Source organism: Neovison vison, chromosome 13, assembly GCF_020171115.1.
Source record: "Neovison vison isolate M4711 chromosome 13, ASM_NN_V1, whole genome shotgun sequence".
Classification (NCBI taxonomy): Eukaryota; Metazoa; Chordata; class Mammalia; order Carnivora; family Mustelidae; genus Neogale; species Neogale vison.
In genome coordinates, this window is record NC_058103.1 from 3,338,548 (window position 1) to 3,354,072 (window position 15,525).

Sequence of the window (15,525 nt, forward strand, 5' to 3'; positions counted from 1 at the left end):
CTGGGTCCTCGACAATACCAGTGAACAGGCGGGCTGATGCCAGGAACCGCTGGTGCTGGGACTTCTTGCTATTTGAGAAGCATAAATTCTGAACTGTTTGAGCTGCTGTTGGTTAGTTTTTCCGCTACGTCCACGCGAGCCCTTCGCTGATGCCCACCACCCCTGGAGGCATCCAGAGAACGTCCAGCGTGGGCCGGCCGCCCCCGAGGGTGGGCACGCACGTCTGGCAGCAGCCCCGACAGGCTGTGGGGGCTGGACAAGCCGTCTCCTCTCCGCACACGTGACCCCCTCTATTCCGAGTGAACCCGAAGCAGCTTCCTTCAATCACAAACTCCCGCTCCTGACCTTGGCCGTGAACCGAAGGCCGTTAGAGCTGACTGCAGTGTCAGTCGTGCCTCCATGGAAGAGGGGGTCTCACTTTCCTTCCTCCGTGTAGGACCGCCCAACGGCGTTAGGGATGCACTCGGCAGAGGGGAGACGAGCCCCCGTGCATAGGAAGATGAAAATGCATGTGGGCGCTCACAGCCCCGTCGGAGAGCTTCCACAGCCGACAGGAGAGAGAGCTTAAAACGCTCTCTCCTGCAGCAGCCCTCAGATAGCCTGGAAGATCAGGCAGGAAGGATTAATCTCCTCATTTGAAAAGAGGCCCAGAAAGATTAAGTGATTCTCCTAAGATTAGGGTACAGCTGTGCCAGCAGCCACGGCTGGAAGCCAATCCTCTGACTGCACAGGGAACACTGGGTCCTGCTCTGCGCTGCCATCGGACACGAGATGACAGACCTGGCCCACAGACCCCCTCCTCGCACCTGTGACGTGATGGCGGGCCTCCTATTTAACCTTCCACGGAACTATCAAGATCAACGAGTCAAAAGCAGCAAAAAATAAAAGTAAGCCATCAGTCCACCACAATTTGCCTGAATTCCAGAGAGAAGGATGGGGGAGGGGCAGAACACTAGCAAAAGGACAACATGAGGCTATTCAGTTCAATCTGCAGTTTAAATGGACCGTGTAAAATCAGATTCAAATGATGAGCCATTCCTCATATGAGACACAAATAATTAGGGAAAGATTAGTCTTAAAAACAGTATCCTTTACAGGCGTATCATAACGTACCAAACATCTAGGGTAACTCTGACAAAGCCCTGGACACAGAAATGGCCCAACACCAAGAACTTCCAGATCTGCGCTGGTGGGGGCAGGTTATGTTCGTGAATCCAGGCTAGTTCTCCAGTTTAATGCTAAGTCTCTATTTTGATCTATACCTTCGATACAATCCCAATAAAAATTCTAGAAGAATTGCTCTTCTGGAAACTGAGAAGGTGAATCTAAATTTTATATGGAAACACAAAGGGCCAGGATAGACAATCTTGGAGAACTTATGATCTAGACCCGATGTTCAGCTTTGTAAGGGAGGTATAATTAAGGCAAGACAGGATCAGTGAAGAACGAACACACAGACCAGAGTTAGTAACAGAAAACCCTAAAGCAGATCATGCATATATGGACATAGGATCTAAAACAAAGGTCCTGGGGCGCCTGGGTGGCTCAGTGGGTTAAGCCGCTGCCTTCGGCTCAGGTCATGATCTCAGGGTCCTGGGATCGAGTCCCGCATCGGGCTTTCTGCTCCGCGGGGAGCCTGCTTCCTCCTCCTCTCTCTCTCTGCCTGCCGCTCTGCCTATTTGTGATCTCTCTCTGTCAAATAAATAGTAAAATCTTTTAAAAAAAAAAAAAAATTTAAATAAATAAATAAATAAATAAAACAAAGGTCCTAATGCACTGAGGTAAGAAAAGGATAGTCTTCAATCACTGTTACCTCCCGTCCGTCAACCCTACATGTAACAGCACACACGGAACAGTATTTCTGGACAGACTGAAGACCACAATGTGAAGGGCAGAACAACACTCTGAAGATAGCATGGGAGAGTATCTTGATAACCTTAGGAAAGATTCTGAACAAAACGTAAGAGCACTAACCATAAAAGGTAAGAATGAGAAACTGGACTACATTATAATTAAAAATTTCATCAAAAGATAAACTATTTTTTTAAAAGATTTTTTATTATTTATTTCACAGACAGAGATCACAAGTAGGCAGAGAGGCAGGCAGAGAGAGCGGAGGAAGCAGGCTCCCCGCTGAGCAGAGAGCCTGATGCGGGGCTCGATCCCAGGACCCTGAGATCATGACCTGAGCCGAAGGCAGCGGCTTAACCCACTGAGCCACCCAGGCGCCCCAAAAGATAAACTATTAACAGTGAAAAGGCAAGCAAGCTTCAGAATGGGAAGGAGGAAGTCATTCTGCCCCCACACCCAGGGCTGGGGGAGGGGGGTAATTAGGCAAGGCCTGAGGACATTTCTGTTGGCACAACTGATGGGGGCAAGGTGCTACTGGCATCTAGTGGGTAAAGGCCAGAGATGCTGCTGAACATCCTACAAGGCACAGGACAGCTCCTCAGAACAAGTTATTATCCAGCCCCAAATGTCAATAGTGCTGCATTTAGTAAGCCCTAGTGCAGTAGAAGCAAACTCACAGACACGGACATGAGCACCCAAGAAAACTGTTCGGCACTGTTTTTGAAAATGCTGGACAGGGGCTGACTCTTGGTTTCAGCTCAGGTCATGATCTCAGAGCGGTGAGATCGAGCCCTGTGTCAGGCTCTGCACTGGGAGCCTGCTTGAGATTCTCTTTCCTGCTCCCTCTGCACAACCCCCTGCCTTCGAAAGAAGGGAAGGGGAGAGGAGGGGACGGGAGGGGAGGGGGAAAATGAAATAAAATAAAATGTTGGTCATATTTATACTCTATAACTCAGCAATTCTACTTAGGTATGTATCCAACAAAGATGCATACAATACACACCAAGAGTCATATAAAACCACATCAGTACAATCTGTTAATGGCCTAAAGTATCGGCCAGTAGTACAAAGGGTAAGTCATAGGCTATTTACACAGTAATGAGAGAGAACGTCTATGGCTCTGGGCCACCTGGATGGACCTCACGTGCCGAATGAACACAGGAAATAAAAGAAACCACACATATGATTTTGTTTATGTAAAATCTAAAAACGGATATAGATAATGTGTGGTTTAAAAAGTCCGACCAGTGCTCGCTTCGGCAGCACATACTAAAAAGTCCGACCAGCAGTCAGCTACTGAAAGAAGGTGGGTAACGAGTGAGGGGCATTAGTGAGGTGCTGGAGGGCACGCCGAGTCCCCGAAGGGCAGGGATTACAGGGGAAATGAACGGGCTCAGGAGGCAGCGCTCTTCTCTCGATCAAGAGGGTGGCTGTGCTCACACTGTGAAAACCTCACACATACACACACACACACACACACACACACACACACACACACACACAAATCTTCAATTTCAAAGTTAATTTAAGAAACATCAACAGATCAGTACCTAAGATCTTCTGTCCAATTCCTAAGAAACAAAACGCCCTTTAGAGATCTGTGAAGAGCACAGCTACGCGCATGAAACACACCAAGGCCTCTGGAGCACCGTCAGCCCTCGTGCCCAGCACCGGCCCCGCGGTACCTGCCGCTTGATTGAGACCAGTTCCATGTCTAGCTGCCTGAGCACCGTGGTGGCGGCCGTGGCGTTGGCAGAAACAGCCTCCACGTCTTCTTGAGACAGAAACATTCCTTTGGGAGGTTTCCTTTTTGCTCTATTTTTAGCTTGTGTACTATGTTTTTCTTTCTTGATCTGAGGAACTGTCTCCGTAGGGGGCACCTGCATGATACACATATTTGATAAATGAGACTCTGAAACATTAAAATGCCAAAGGGACAGTAATAAGCATATTTTCTTAACATGGCTCTAAACAATCAGAGACAAATGCCATGCCATAGCCCAAGTACCACCTAGAAACCCTAACAGGCAGTTAACAGAAACACTGGCTAACACATCAAGCAGAAGCCCCTGCCTCCTGTATACACAACCTTCCTCTATCACTCTAAGCCTCCAGCAATAAGCACGCTCAGTTCCCTGTAGTAACACAGGAAGAGAACAGATCTGCCTTCTCATCTGTGTGCTGTGTATATATGAAGGGGGAGCTATTTTATCCTAACAGTTCTTAGCAAGAGATGGATTTGGGAACACAGAAAGGAAAGAGGAAAAAAAAGACTTAGCACATATATAAAAACCCATTTAAATTCTTTAAATCTATATAGAAGTTTATTAAAATATAAATTTCTATACAAAACTGTATGACTTTTTTATGTACCTTTTTTTAGATGACACTTAACTTTCAGGGCAACTGTGTAATTTGCCTCAAAAATATATGCTGTCATTTCACAATGTACAACTGCTACTAATTTTTTTAAGTGCTTTCTCTAAAACTGAAATCTTTGGAAATGAAATGTAATAAAATCTTGGCAAGGAAAGGATACTGCCTTCCTTATAATAATTTTAAGAAGAAATTTCTGTAATTGTTCATAATTTTATCTTGTTAGCATATTAACATTTGTTGATGAAGTGGAGAATACACAAGGTTTTTTGCTTCATATCTGAAACACTGAGACAAGCAGACTCTGTAAATTATGCTGGTGCCAGTGAGGTCTTGAACAAGTGGTCATAAGCACTACATAAAAACATTAGTAGGCAATAACCTACTGTAACCTACAATAACCTACAATAACCTACAGTAGGCAATAGCCCATGTCTGGAATAGCTATGCTGTTCAATAAAGATCACTGATGGACCATGTACCTGTTTTAACAACATTTTAGTGCATACAGATTGTAAGAAATAAGTCATTTTCTCTTTTAATCAGAAATTATGCTATATAAATAAGAATTACAGAAATTAATGTAAAATCAAGACCTTCCTCTTTCATTTAAAAATGTCCCACTGAAGAGCCTAATACAGAACAATGCATCAAAACAAAGCTTCCTAAAAACTAAAAACTGCAGGTACAATCTGACTTCCTGAACGATCTAATTTAGCCAACTGTTAAAATGGTCTTATTATTTGGGCATTCATGTAAATCCCTGGCTTGAGCGCTCACAATAAAGAATTAACCCATTTTCAGTTTGGCAGTATGTAGCAGCACACCAAAAGAAGCCTTAAAAATGTAACTAGAAGACACCAACCCAACAATTCAACTTCCAGAAATTTGTTCCAATGGAAAAAAATTCAGTGTACTAATATTTAATCGTAAGATCACTTCAGCATTGTTTATAATAGCAGAAAGCGGGGGGGGGGGGGCCTTGATAAAAACCCTTAAGATTACTTGGCTGAATTATGTGTGTATGATAAACTAGCAAACAACTATGTATACAAATATATTTGATATGAAAACATGTTCAAGAAAGTGTAAATGTACGAGGTTATTAAAAATTATATATTAAAATCCCATTTTGTATTTTTAAAAAATTGAGTACAGATTCAGAATTACAGAAGTAGACATATTCAGTTCACAGGAAGTCATCTGGAAGAAGACACCCAAATGTAACGGTGGTCAAGGGTGATAATCATTAAGGGTGTGAATCATCTTCATTTTCCCTTTTTTGTTTAGCTGGATCTCCTACTTTGCCTCGGGAAAACACATTGTTACTGGTGTGATTTTTAATTTCAGGTATGTCCAGACCTTTTTCTTTTCCCTAGTATAGACTAAAACAGCTGTTCTCACACTTTAGAATCTTCTGACAGAGAACTCTATGAGGTTTTACGGAAACTACAGATACAGACTCTGTCGTCAGAAGAACACTTGTATGAATATATGAAAGTTATGTCCCACACTGAGATGCAACACTCCAGCCTGAACCAAAGGGCTGATGGGCACCAATGGACAATGAGGCCCTTTCCTCCAGGGACTGTATCACGAGCCCACCAGGGGCCTGCCACAGATAATGCTGTGTTGTTCGGGGTTCCCGATCTGTGCAAGGAGCCTTGGGTTTGACGGAGGTCCCCCAGGCATCCCACATACGCTTTATTCCACTTTTATGAATGCGCAAAATAACCTTAGACCACAACCCATTTCGAAAGGTTACTAAGATCATCTAGATACTCCATCATTCTCAGTGGACAGTTTACAATAAAGAAATGTTATGTTATAAATATACAAAACAAAAGGCATTTACAATTGTAGGAATTCTTGGGTCTCTTGAATCCTCTGACACAACGATTTTAAGATGTGAAAGATTAAAAATTCACCATGTGTGAGGCTCACCGCCAACCTCACCACCGCCAACCTCACCACCACCACCCCTGGGGCTGGCCGTCAACGAGGAAGGAGACCCCAAGGGCGGAGAGGAGGAACCAAGCCCTCACCGGCTCCTCACCAATATCACCCCACCGCAGCTGATGGAGGGAAGAAGGCAGTGCGGACGGGTGCCCAGTGGGGGGAAAATCCTTACTCAATAACGCTCTCACTTCCTTTAGGGCTTCCTTTTTATTACTGTTTCTTGGCAAACAAAATTCTAAGGTGTATAAAGCAAAGTTAGTATTGTTTAAAAAGTCTTACCATGATGCCTTGTACATAGCATTTAATATATTAAATAGGTTAAGAGGAATGTTTTACTTATGGAATGAGTAATAAAATTTATTTGCCTAAACAATACTAAGGAAAAAAAAATACCTCCTTTTTGCTTTCCTTGTTTTGATCAATCTCAATGTCAATCGGGTTATTTCCATTTGTTTCTTCCAGTTCATCCTCACTGGAAGACAAGAACAAGTTACTGAAAGATTATTTGGTACTAATTCTATTTAATATACAAATATAAGCAATAAATTGATTTAATGACAGATTTAATACAAAATTAGTGTGTTTTCAGATTGCTGAGATTAAAAAAGTTTTTTTGATTCAAATAAAATCATATCCAACTTCATAGTTCCCTTGGTCTACATAATTAAAAAAAAAAACAAAACAGCAACTATTAAAATGGGTCCTAACTTCCGAATCAGGTCTAGAACACTATTGCTTTATATTTGCAAAATGCTTCTTCTCAACTCTCCACTGAAAATGTCAAATTTGAGACGTTTATGCAATTGCCCCGTAATTAGCTTGTGGCGGGCTGGGACACGATCCTGGGCCGTAATGGGAGGTCACTCAAGAATCGAGTCCTACTGCGCGGGGAACAAACTCCCCGACAAGTCAAACTCCGTTTCAAGCCCCAGGAGCAGACAGACGCTCACAACTCAACACAGTGTGAGGGAGGGAGAGGCTTCTTGGCGGCCCGCAGAGGCTGGTACTTCAGATTAGGTTAATTTTAAAAAGCACATTCATTTTGACAGGGTACTTCCAACGCTCTTCTTTAGAGCCTTCCATGTATCCGTTTTTAAAGCCCTCTGTAGTAGTTAGGACCTCTGTTTTAACAAAATAAGAAAACAAGGCTGACACAAGCCACGCCGCCGGCCTCAGTTTGCCTGCGGCTTCCACCAGCTCAGCAGTCATGGCAGCCAAACCAGCAGCTGCTCCAATGTCAGTGTCCCCACCGTCCCAAGAAGCCATCCTGGGGGGCTCTGCTACCCTTCTCCCCACCCACCCTGCCTGAGGAGAGAGTGTCTGAAAGGAGAAAGAGCCCGGGGCTGAGGAAAATTCTTCCCCAGGCCCTGCCATGACTGCCAACAGTTTCTCCGGTGCCACTGCCTCGTGGCGTGCCCTTGTTGGTCTGCGTCCGCACAGCAGGTGGGAGCACAGCCGGTCTCCCTCCCCTTGGTGCTGATGACCAGGGAAGGGAGTACGCAGGTGTCAGCCGATGCTCTTTCCATGTCACACAAGGACAACGAATCCCACTTACTTTTTAACTCTGACTTCAGCTGAGCATACCTATCTGTAGTAATTCAATTTATAAAAAGATGTTCAATTTATAAAAAGTAAACGAGACCAAACATATAATGGATATAAAAACGTTTAATCAAACGTTATTGGAAAACTAAAAACAAATTCAGTAGTGTTTGCCGCTTCTGATTACCAAGAGTAACAATCCAAAAACAGGCGCACTAGTATCTAAGCGGCAGACGGATCAAGGTCAACAGTGTCACAGGCTCTTGAAGCCGGACGTGAGAGCTTTGCAGATGTTCCCACCACTGCCCCCATTTTAAAGCTGAGCCCACAGATCCGAATTCTCCAAAAGTCAAACTTCTAACTTGTTCCCACATGTTATTCTATTTAAAATCATAAAACACTCTCCTGCAATGGGGCCATGGAGATCATACAGTCTCACTTTCTTCACTTTATTTGTACTTTGAGTTTTTAAAAATAACATTACAGGAAATGCGGAAGACATAATTTTAAAAAGCCACTTACAGTCCCACTGACCTAACACAAAAACCAGTACGTGTATGTGCTGCCTTCTGGACTTGAAGCTTCTCCATTTTAGAGTCGAGGAAGTGATGACTGGGGCAGGCCCGAGTGGGGAGGCGTGGCCGGGGGGCGCGCAAGCCGAGAGCCCATGGAGTGCGCACTCGGACCCGGCCCTGTGTGTGAGCACAGGGCTATTCCCGCTACTCTGCGCCACTCAGAAGTCCACACAAGTGCTGAGTAAGATGTAGCACGCTAAGCTATCCTTAAAACTAGATCCTTAAGGAGAAATCATGAAATCTCTCTCTCTCTGCCCCCATACACAAAACAGGTGGTGAAGAAAGGGATGGAGGAGATCTACACTGCACAGTCACCTCCTAACACATTAGACATTAAAGCACGTCCCACAAATCCTGCATATAAGAAAGGAAATTCAACCTAGGAAATAATGGATTCCTTCTTATTAAAAGGAAACACCTTCAGGGGCAGGAAAGACAATGTGGGCAAGTTTGCTCTTTCGGAATGGAAACTTACTGAACGCAGGAAGAGAGCTGTAAGGAGGAAACACCCGCAGAAAAGAACACGTCTTAACACAGCTCCTGAGCATCAAAGGAGAGTATCTGTGTACGTGTGGCTCTAGCAGGAAGGCCCTAGGGGAACCCACCGCTGGACCTTTCCTCTGTGTGTCTACCAGCTCTTAGAAATTCTACTGACCCAAGAGATCCCCACGTGGGGAGACATCACCTCCGGACAGGCACTGACCTCTCTTCCCGCTCCCGCTTCTGTTTCCGAGCGTGGCGGTCCATCACGCTGGTTTTAGTCCTCGTCTTCTTCCAAGAGTAGTAAAATTTCACCAGACTTGCTATAGATTTATCAGGAAGCTAAACATAAAAACTGAGTTGGTTTCGATTTAGAGCTAATCTTCCCAAATCAAGTGTGCTTATTAGGTACAGTTAATAAGGGTTGTCTCACATACCCAGAAATGTACTGTCAGGGCCCTTTTCTCTGAGAAGGAAATTCAATACATTCCAAACTACTGGGGCACCTGGGTGGCTCAGTCGTTAAGTGTCTGCCTTTGGCTCAGGTCATGATCCCAGGGCCCTGGGATCGAGCCCTGCACTGGGCTCCCTGCTCAGTGGGAAGCCTGCTTCTCCCTCTCCCACTCCCCCTGCTCGTGTTTCCTCTCTCGCTGTGTCTCCTTGTCAAATAAATAAATAAAATCTTTAAAAAAAAAAAAATACATTCCAAACTACTGCAGTGTGACTGGAAGTGACACTCAGCCTAGGAAAAAGATTGCTAGAGCAGTCTGAGATGAATCCAAATGTTTACCTAAAGTTTCTAGCCTAACATTCGGGTTATTTTTAAAAACTTCACTTTAGCACTCATGTAACTACCAATAAGCTTTCCTGGTAGGACTCCACCAAATAGCCTTCTACAATAGAAGAGATAAGCAAACCTCCCCCAGGCTGATAGGATTCCATGATGCTCCCCCTCCTGCAACAACCATCAGAGATGCTATCGGACTCATCTGGGGAGTCCCGACAAGAGAGACAGGGATGGGGGGTGACAGAGGCCTTCTGTTACAGCTGCTACCCAGCTGGGAAGTGCTAGAAAACGCTTCGCTCTTGTAATGTAAAGCCTCTTATCCACCCCGCAGCAAGTACCAACGATCTAAAGAGAGTTCTATTGAACAAGAGAACGTTCATGCTTGCGGATGCTATCTCTTCCCTTCAGATACGCTGCAGTGAAGAGAGACTGAGGAGAAGAGAAAATACAGTGCTCTCATTTACTTACCATTTGTTGGATTCTATGAAAAGTTTTCCCATGAAAACTAAAGGCTTGTTCAAACAAGACTTTATCTTCCACAGTCCATTCATCTGGGAAGGGGGTAAAGTTGGGCAAATCAGCCAATGACTTTTCAATATTATGCTTATGCCAAAAGAGCATCCCAAGAGCCTAGAAAAACAGTATCAGTGAAATTTTAGACCAAAGACAGGAGGGAAACACTAAAATGGAAATGAGATTAGCAGAAGAGGAGCCTATGCTGCTGGGCAACCAGGCAGCACCGCGAGGGGACTGACGGCGACCGACGCCCCCTGCGGGCGGACTCCCGCGAGACACGTTCCCCCGCGCTCACTTCTCCGATCACAGTGCAGTGACCCTGAGAAACTATGTCCTTGCAAACGGGCTGGTGTGGGAGATGACCACGGCAGTGGGGCTCCAGAATCTGTACCCTTGAGAGGCCCCCACAGACAACAGGACAAAGTAACTTCCGAAAGCACTTAACTGGGGGTGCCTGGGCTGGTTAAGCTCTGACTCTTGGGTTGGGCTCAGGTTGCCGTCTCAAGGCCATGAATCAAGCTCCCTGTCAGGCTCTGTGCTCAGCATGGAGTCTGCTTAAGAGTCTCTCTCCCTCTGCAGCCCCCCACCTCGCTCTCTCTCCAAAACAAATAAATCTAAAAAAGTTTTAAAAATGTAATCATTCTTTATTCTTTTGCCGAAAAAACTCAAAAACAGTTTTGGGTTGTTTTTTTGTTTGTTTGTTTTGTTTTATTTGGTAGCTCAGAAGGGAGAAAATATTCAAATGGGTGAGGGACAAATTGAAAATAAGAGAGATAATTCAGCAACTTTTTCCTGAGAAAACTTCCTGTAACTCCAAAGTGAGAATCAAAATTTTGAAGACCAGAATCCTTAAAAATTCATACAAGTATGTATTTAGCAATCACCAATTTTATTTGTAAGATTTTATTTTTAAGTAATCTTTACACCCAATGTGGGGGGTCAAATTCACAACCCTGAGATTGAGAGTCCCATGCCCTTTCGACTGGGCCACCCAGATGCCCCAATCGCCCAGTAATTTTTACACTTTCTAAATAGAATTTAAAATTGGTGATGTTCAGGGTGCCCGGCTGGCTCAGTTAGTGAAGCATGCATGCAGCTCTTGATCTAGGAGGTTGTGAGTTTGAGTCCCCCACTGGCTATAGAGATTACATAAAAATAAAATACTTAAAAAAAAAAAAAGTGATCTTCTGAGCAACTTCGTGAAGTTCATGAGTAGGGCGTGGAAAAAGAGAAAGCATACATCTTTTGCTTTGAAAGCTTCTGGAACTATCTCATTGTAATTGGCTTTTCCAACAAATTCTACCAGGGTAGAACAATTAAAAGTAAGGCCAGGGCTAAAAGAAAGAGTCTGATTTTTTCTTTTTTAAGATTTTATTTATTTGACAGAGAGAGAGAGACAGCAAGAAGGGGAACACAAACAAGCAGGAGGAGTGGGAGAGGGAGAAGCAGGCTCCCCACTGAGCAGGGAGCCTGATGTGGGATCTATCCCAGGACCCGGGAATCATGACCTGAACCAAAGGCAGACGCTTAACAACTGAGCCATCCAGGCATCCCAAAAAAGAGTCCAATTCTACCTAAAGTAACTTGGTGGTAACCCTCAGTCATGAGGATAAATGCTAGCAACGTACAGGCTGTAATACCTAGATGAATGCCAAAGTGCTAACCTAACTTAATATACTTATTTTTAAAACAATAATTAGAAATAAGACTAAATTAAGATTATCATCACACTTGTGGAGCAAAATTAATTTCATATATTTCTCATTAATAGGTTCCAATAATTTTAAGAAAAATTAAATTGGTCAAATTTTACAACCTGAAGGTGATTCAAAACAATTAATATGAAACACTGTGGGTCTGAGCGTGATGGGGTCAGGAAAAAACCTGCACACAGACTCACGATTGGCAAACAAACCGCACATTCAGACAGGGAAGCATTATGCCAAGCATCTGGCACCTCGGAGCGACCCTGGAGCTACAGGTGCCACAAACACTACAGACCTGCAGAAACACACAGATGCTTTTCCAATCAAAGTGTCCTCTCATGCTCCTCACCAGCAGAAAAAGGGGACTGGAACCTGCATTTGCCAGTGACCACCAAAAATTCACACTGCTACTCAACACACAGAACACAAACAATTTAACAGGTTAGCTACAAACCGCCCCCCTTTAAAAAAAAAAAAAAAAACCCATCTTGAACGACCAAAGAAAACCGCGTCATACCTGTTCCATGTTGTACCCGTGTTTCTCTTTAGCGATGGCAATGTATTCATCTACTGAAAAACAAGATAAGAGACCAGTAAACCAACGGAGGGGCCCGAAACAACAGTGTAGGAGCGCCGGAGCCGGATGGATGTTTCAGCTCTGCCATGCACGGCAATAAAAAGGAAGAACAGACAGTAACAGAACAGAACCATACAGGATTCCATTATGGATCTTACATATATGAATCCCACGGAGGAATGGCTCAAAATACACTCAAGGATTAACAGGACTTGGCTCTGGATGAGAAGACTGTGATTATTTTTTATAAAACTTGGTTCTACATAAATTTCCTATGATAAATGTTATTTTGATACTTTGAAAGATAATTAAAAGAAATAAAAACAAGTATTATAATTGGGGGTTTGATTTTAGTCTTAGCCAAAGCTGAAAAACAAGTCACTTATCTTTATATTAAAAAAATCTTAGAGAGATGAATTCCACGAACCAGTGTCTGGTGTTTGCTTTCAAACTCCACTGCAGGGTGACCAGGGTCGACTTTCAAGCACTAAGGGAGCACCAAGGAAGATGGACTTAATCTCCTGGAGAAGTCAGCACCCCTCAAAGTTATTTCCTCTCCAAGTTTCCTAATCTTTCTCCCAGGAACGAAGAGACTACTAATCAATAGCAACACTTCATTATATTCCTATATAACTTTTTATTTTGATAAATTACAAAAATAACACAGGCTCCAAAAGCAAACAAAACCAAAAAACCCCACCCAAAACAACAACAACGACAACAAAACCCCCCAAAACCCGAAGAGCACAGAACTGTCTCAAACAGAGAGCTGCATTTCCTCACTCTCCAGGTGCAATGACCAAATTCAAGACATGACAACAGGCTCGACGAGGTTCAGTCACCTGCTGCCCTTACACAGGCAGCTGACAGAAGTGGCCCCATCGAAGTTCCTCAGGCTCAGTGTCCTTGCTGTTCAAGTCACCATGAGCATCTCACCCGACTGGGGCACAACTGACAACCAATTTAGGAAGAAGAAATCAATTTTGAAAAGAATTCACGGGTCCTTGGGTGGCTCAGTGGGTTAAGTCTCTGCCTTCAGCTCAGGTCATGATCTCAGGGTCCTGGGATCGAGCCCCGCATCAGGCTCTCTGCTCAGCAGGGAGCCTACTTCCTCCTCTCTCTCTGCGGGCCTCTGCCAGCTTGTGATCCTCTCTCTCTGTCAAATAAATAAATAAAATCTTAAAAAAAAAAAATCACATTTTAAACCAAAGCATTCTTTGGATGCTACTGTATTTTCATCTCCTTTGCTTTCTAACAAAGATTAGCTGTGGTAGGAACAGTAAAACGGACTAAACAGTGGATCCCCAGTACTGCAGCTAAGTTTGGACAGAACATTTTCCATGTTGTAAATATCAAGGCATTCTTACTCATAACCTTTACAAATCACACCTCGTTTTTAGATTTTTTTGGAGAGTAGCCTGATGAATCAAATCTAAAGCAAAGGAAGAAAGAATTCCATCAGAAGTCACCTGGTATCTCCACCCCAGAAAGCTCATACACGGGAAGGCCTGCAACTTGCCAAAGAACTACCATCTGACGCCCTCCGGCAAAAATACAATTTTTCATTCTTTTCACCAACCCCAATGTCAAAAGGGGTTAAACAATTTGCTAAATGAATGCGGTGGGTGCTGTGGTGTGTACAGTGTCACAAAGAAGAAAGGCTCCTTTCTAGCAAGGTAAAAGGCAGCACAGCGCAGGTATGTAGTGAAGACAGACGGAGATCCAACCCTGGCTCCGTCTCGACACAAGATGGGTTCGCAGGCAGTGGGGCCTCACGTAGAGAAAACACTACCGTCTGGACTGTGTTACCTTGAGCAACTTTCCCGACCTTCCCCGGAAGGCCTCTCCCCAGTGAAGCTCCGTCCTCACCCGGCCGCCATCTACAGCGCAGAAGTCCGCCCGCCACGTTCTCGGCGCCAGTGAGTTCAGAAACCGAGCCAGGCGCTGGCACAAAGGATGCCGCTCACAGCCTGCTCTCTGCCTGCCTCCCTACTGCATGCAGAGGGTCCTCGGCTCTCGCTCCCTCTCACAATCAGAGGGCCAAAGCTGCCGGCCACAGCCTGCAGACCCGTCTCCCGACACCCCCGGCCCTCCCCGGCGGCGCACAAGCCAGCGGCTGCAGCAGGGCAGGGTGAAGAGCGAACGTCTGCGCTTTCGAAACCTCCCACGTGCCTTCCTTGAGCAAAAATAAGCTTCCAACCTAAGACAATAAAATCCACTCCCACGTGCCTTCATAAAAGCAAAGGATGACCAGACACGTCAGGCGGTGGATGAAAGAGGAAACAGGAAGGAAGCCAGAGAGATACAAGCTGCTTGAGACCAAGTGCTCTAGAACAAAGAACACGGGTTCCTTGGGGAGTTTCCCAGAACCTTCTCATCTCTGACAACAGGGATCTTGATTTCCTCTCCAAGAGATTAAAGGTTAACCGGAGTCTGTCGCAGTTCGGGGCTGAGGAGTCACCGCAGGCCGAGAGTCACTAAGTCCGCTGCCGCTGCCGTTAGGACGATGCACAAAGTCCACACGGCTTAAGGAAATGCCAGGACATTTCCACGGGCCCAGTCATTTATATCCACCAGCCTTTCCCAAACTGGGCACAGGGGACAGAACCAGGCAGTCAGTGGGTGCAGGAAGCAGCTGAGCGGACGTTCTCATCTGTTAGTCAGAAGCAGAGAGGCCAGTCACTAAGTAGGCTCTCCTTTAAAAACAAGTCTAGGGCAGCTGGGTGGCCAGGCAGTTAAGTATCCAACTCTTGATTTCAGCTCAGGTCAGGATCTTAGGGTCCCGAGACGGAGCCCTGCATGGGGCTCTGTGCTCAGCAGGGAGCCTGCTTAAGATTCTGTCTCAGGGCAGCCCACCCAGGGCGCCGGGGCGGCTCAGTCAGATAAGCGGCTGCCTTAGGCTCAGGTCGTGGTCCCAGAGTCCTGGGGTTGAGTTCCAAGTTGGGCTCCCTGCTCCTCGGGGAGCCTGCTTCTCCCACTCCCACTGCCTGCTGCTCTGCCTACTTATGCTCTCTACCTGTCAAAGAAATAAAGTCTTTACTTATTTTTTAAAAAGATTTTATTTCTTTATTTGACAGAGAAAGAGCACTAGCTGGGGGAGCAGGAGAGGGAGAAAGAGGCTCCCCACTGAGCAGGGAAATGGATGTGGGGCTTGAT

At 45.0% G+C, this 15,525-nt stretch overlaps 1 protein-coding gene across 1 annotated transcript in view; it reads right to left on the reverse strand.

The window, feature by feature from the left end:
- Positions 1-15,525, reverse strand: part of RCOR1 (REST corepressor 1) — a 122,666-nt gene that overhangs the window by 12,219 nt on the left and 94,922 nt on the right. Inside the window, exons 4-8 of the mRNA XM_044230713.1 lie at positions 12,310-12,362; positions 10,039-10,200; positions 9,007-9,125; positions 6,580-6,658; positions 3,537-3,731 (exon numbers count right to left, since the gene is read on the reverse strand). Of these exons, the coding sequence (XP_044086648.1) occupies positions 3,537-3,731; positions 6,580-6,658; positions 9,007-9,125; positions 10,039-10,200; positions 12,310-12,362 (608 nt within the window). The remainder of the gene's footprint in view (positions 1-3,536; positions 3,732-6,579; positions 6,659-9,006; positions 9,126-10,038; positions 10,201-12,309; positions 12,363-15,525) is intronic.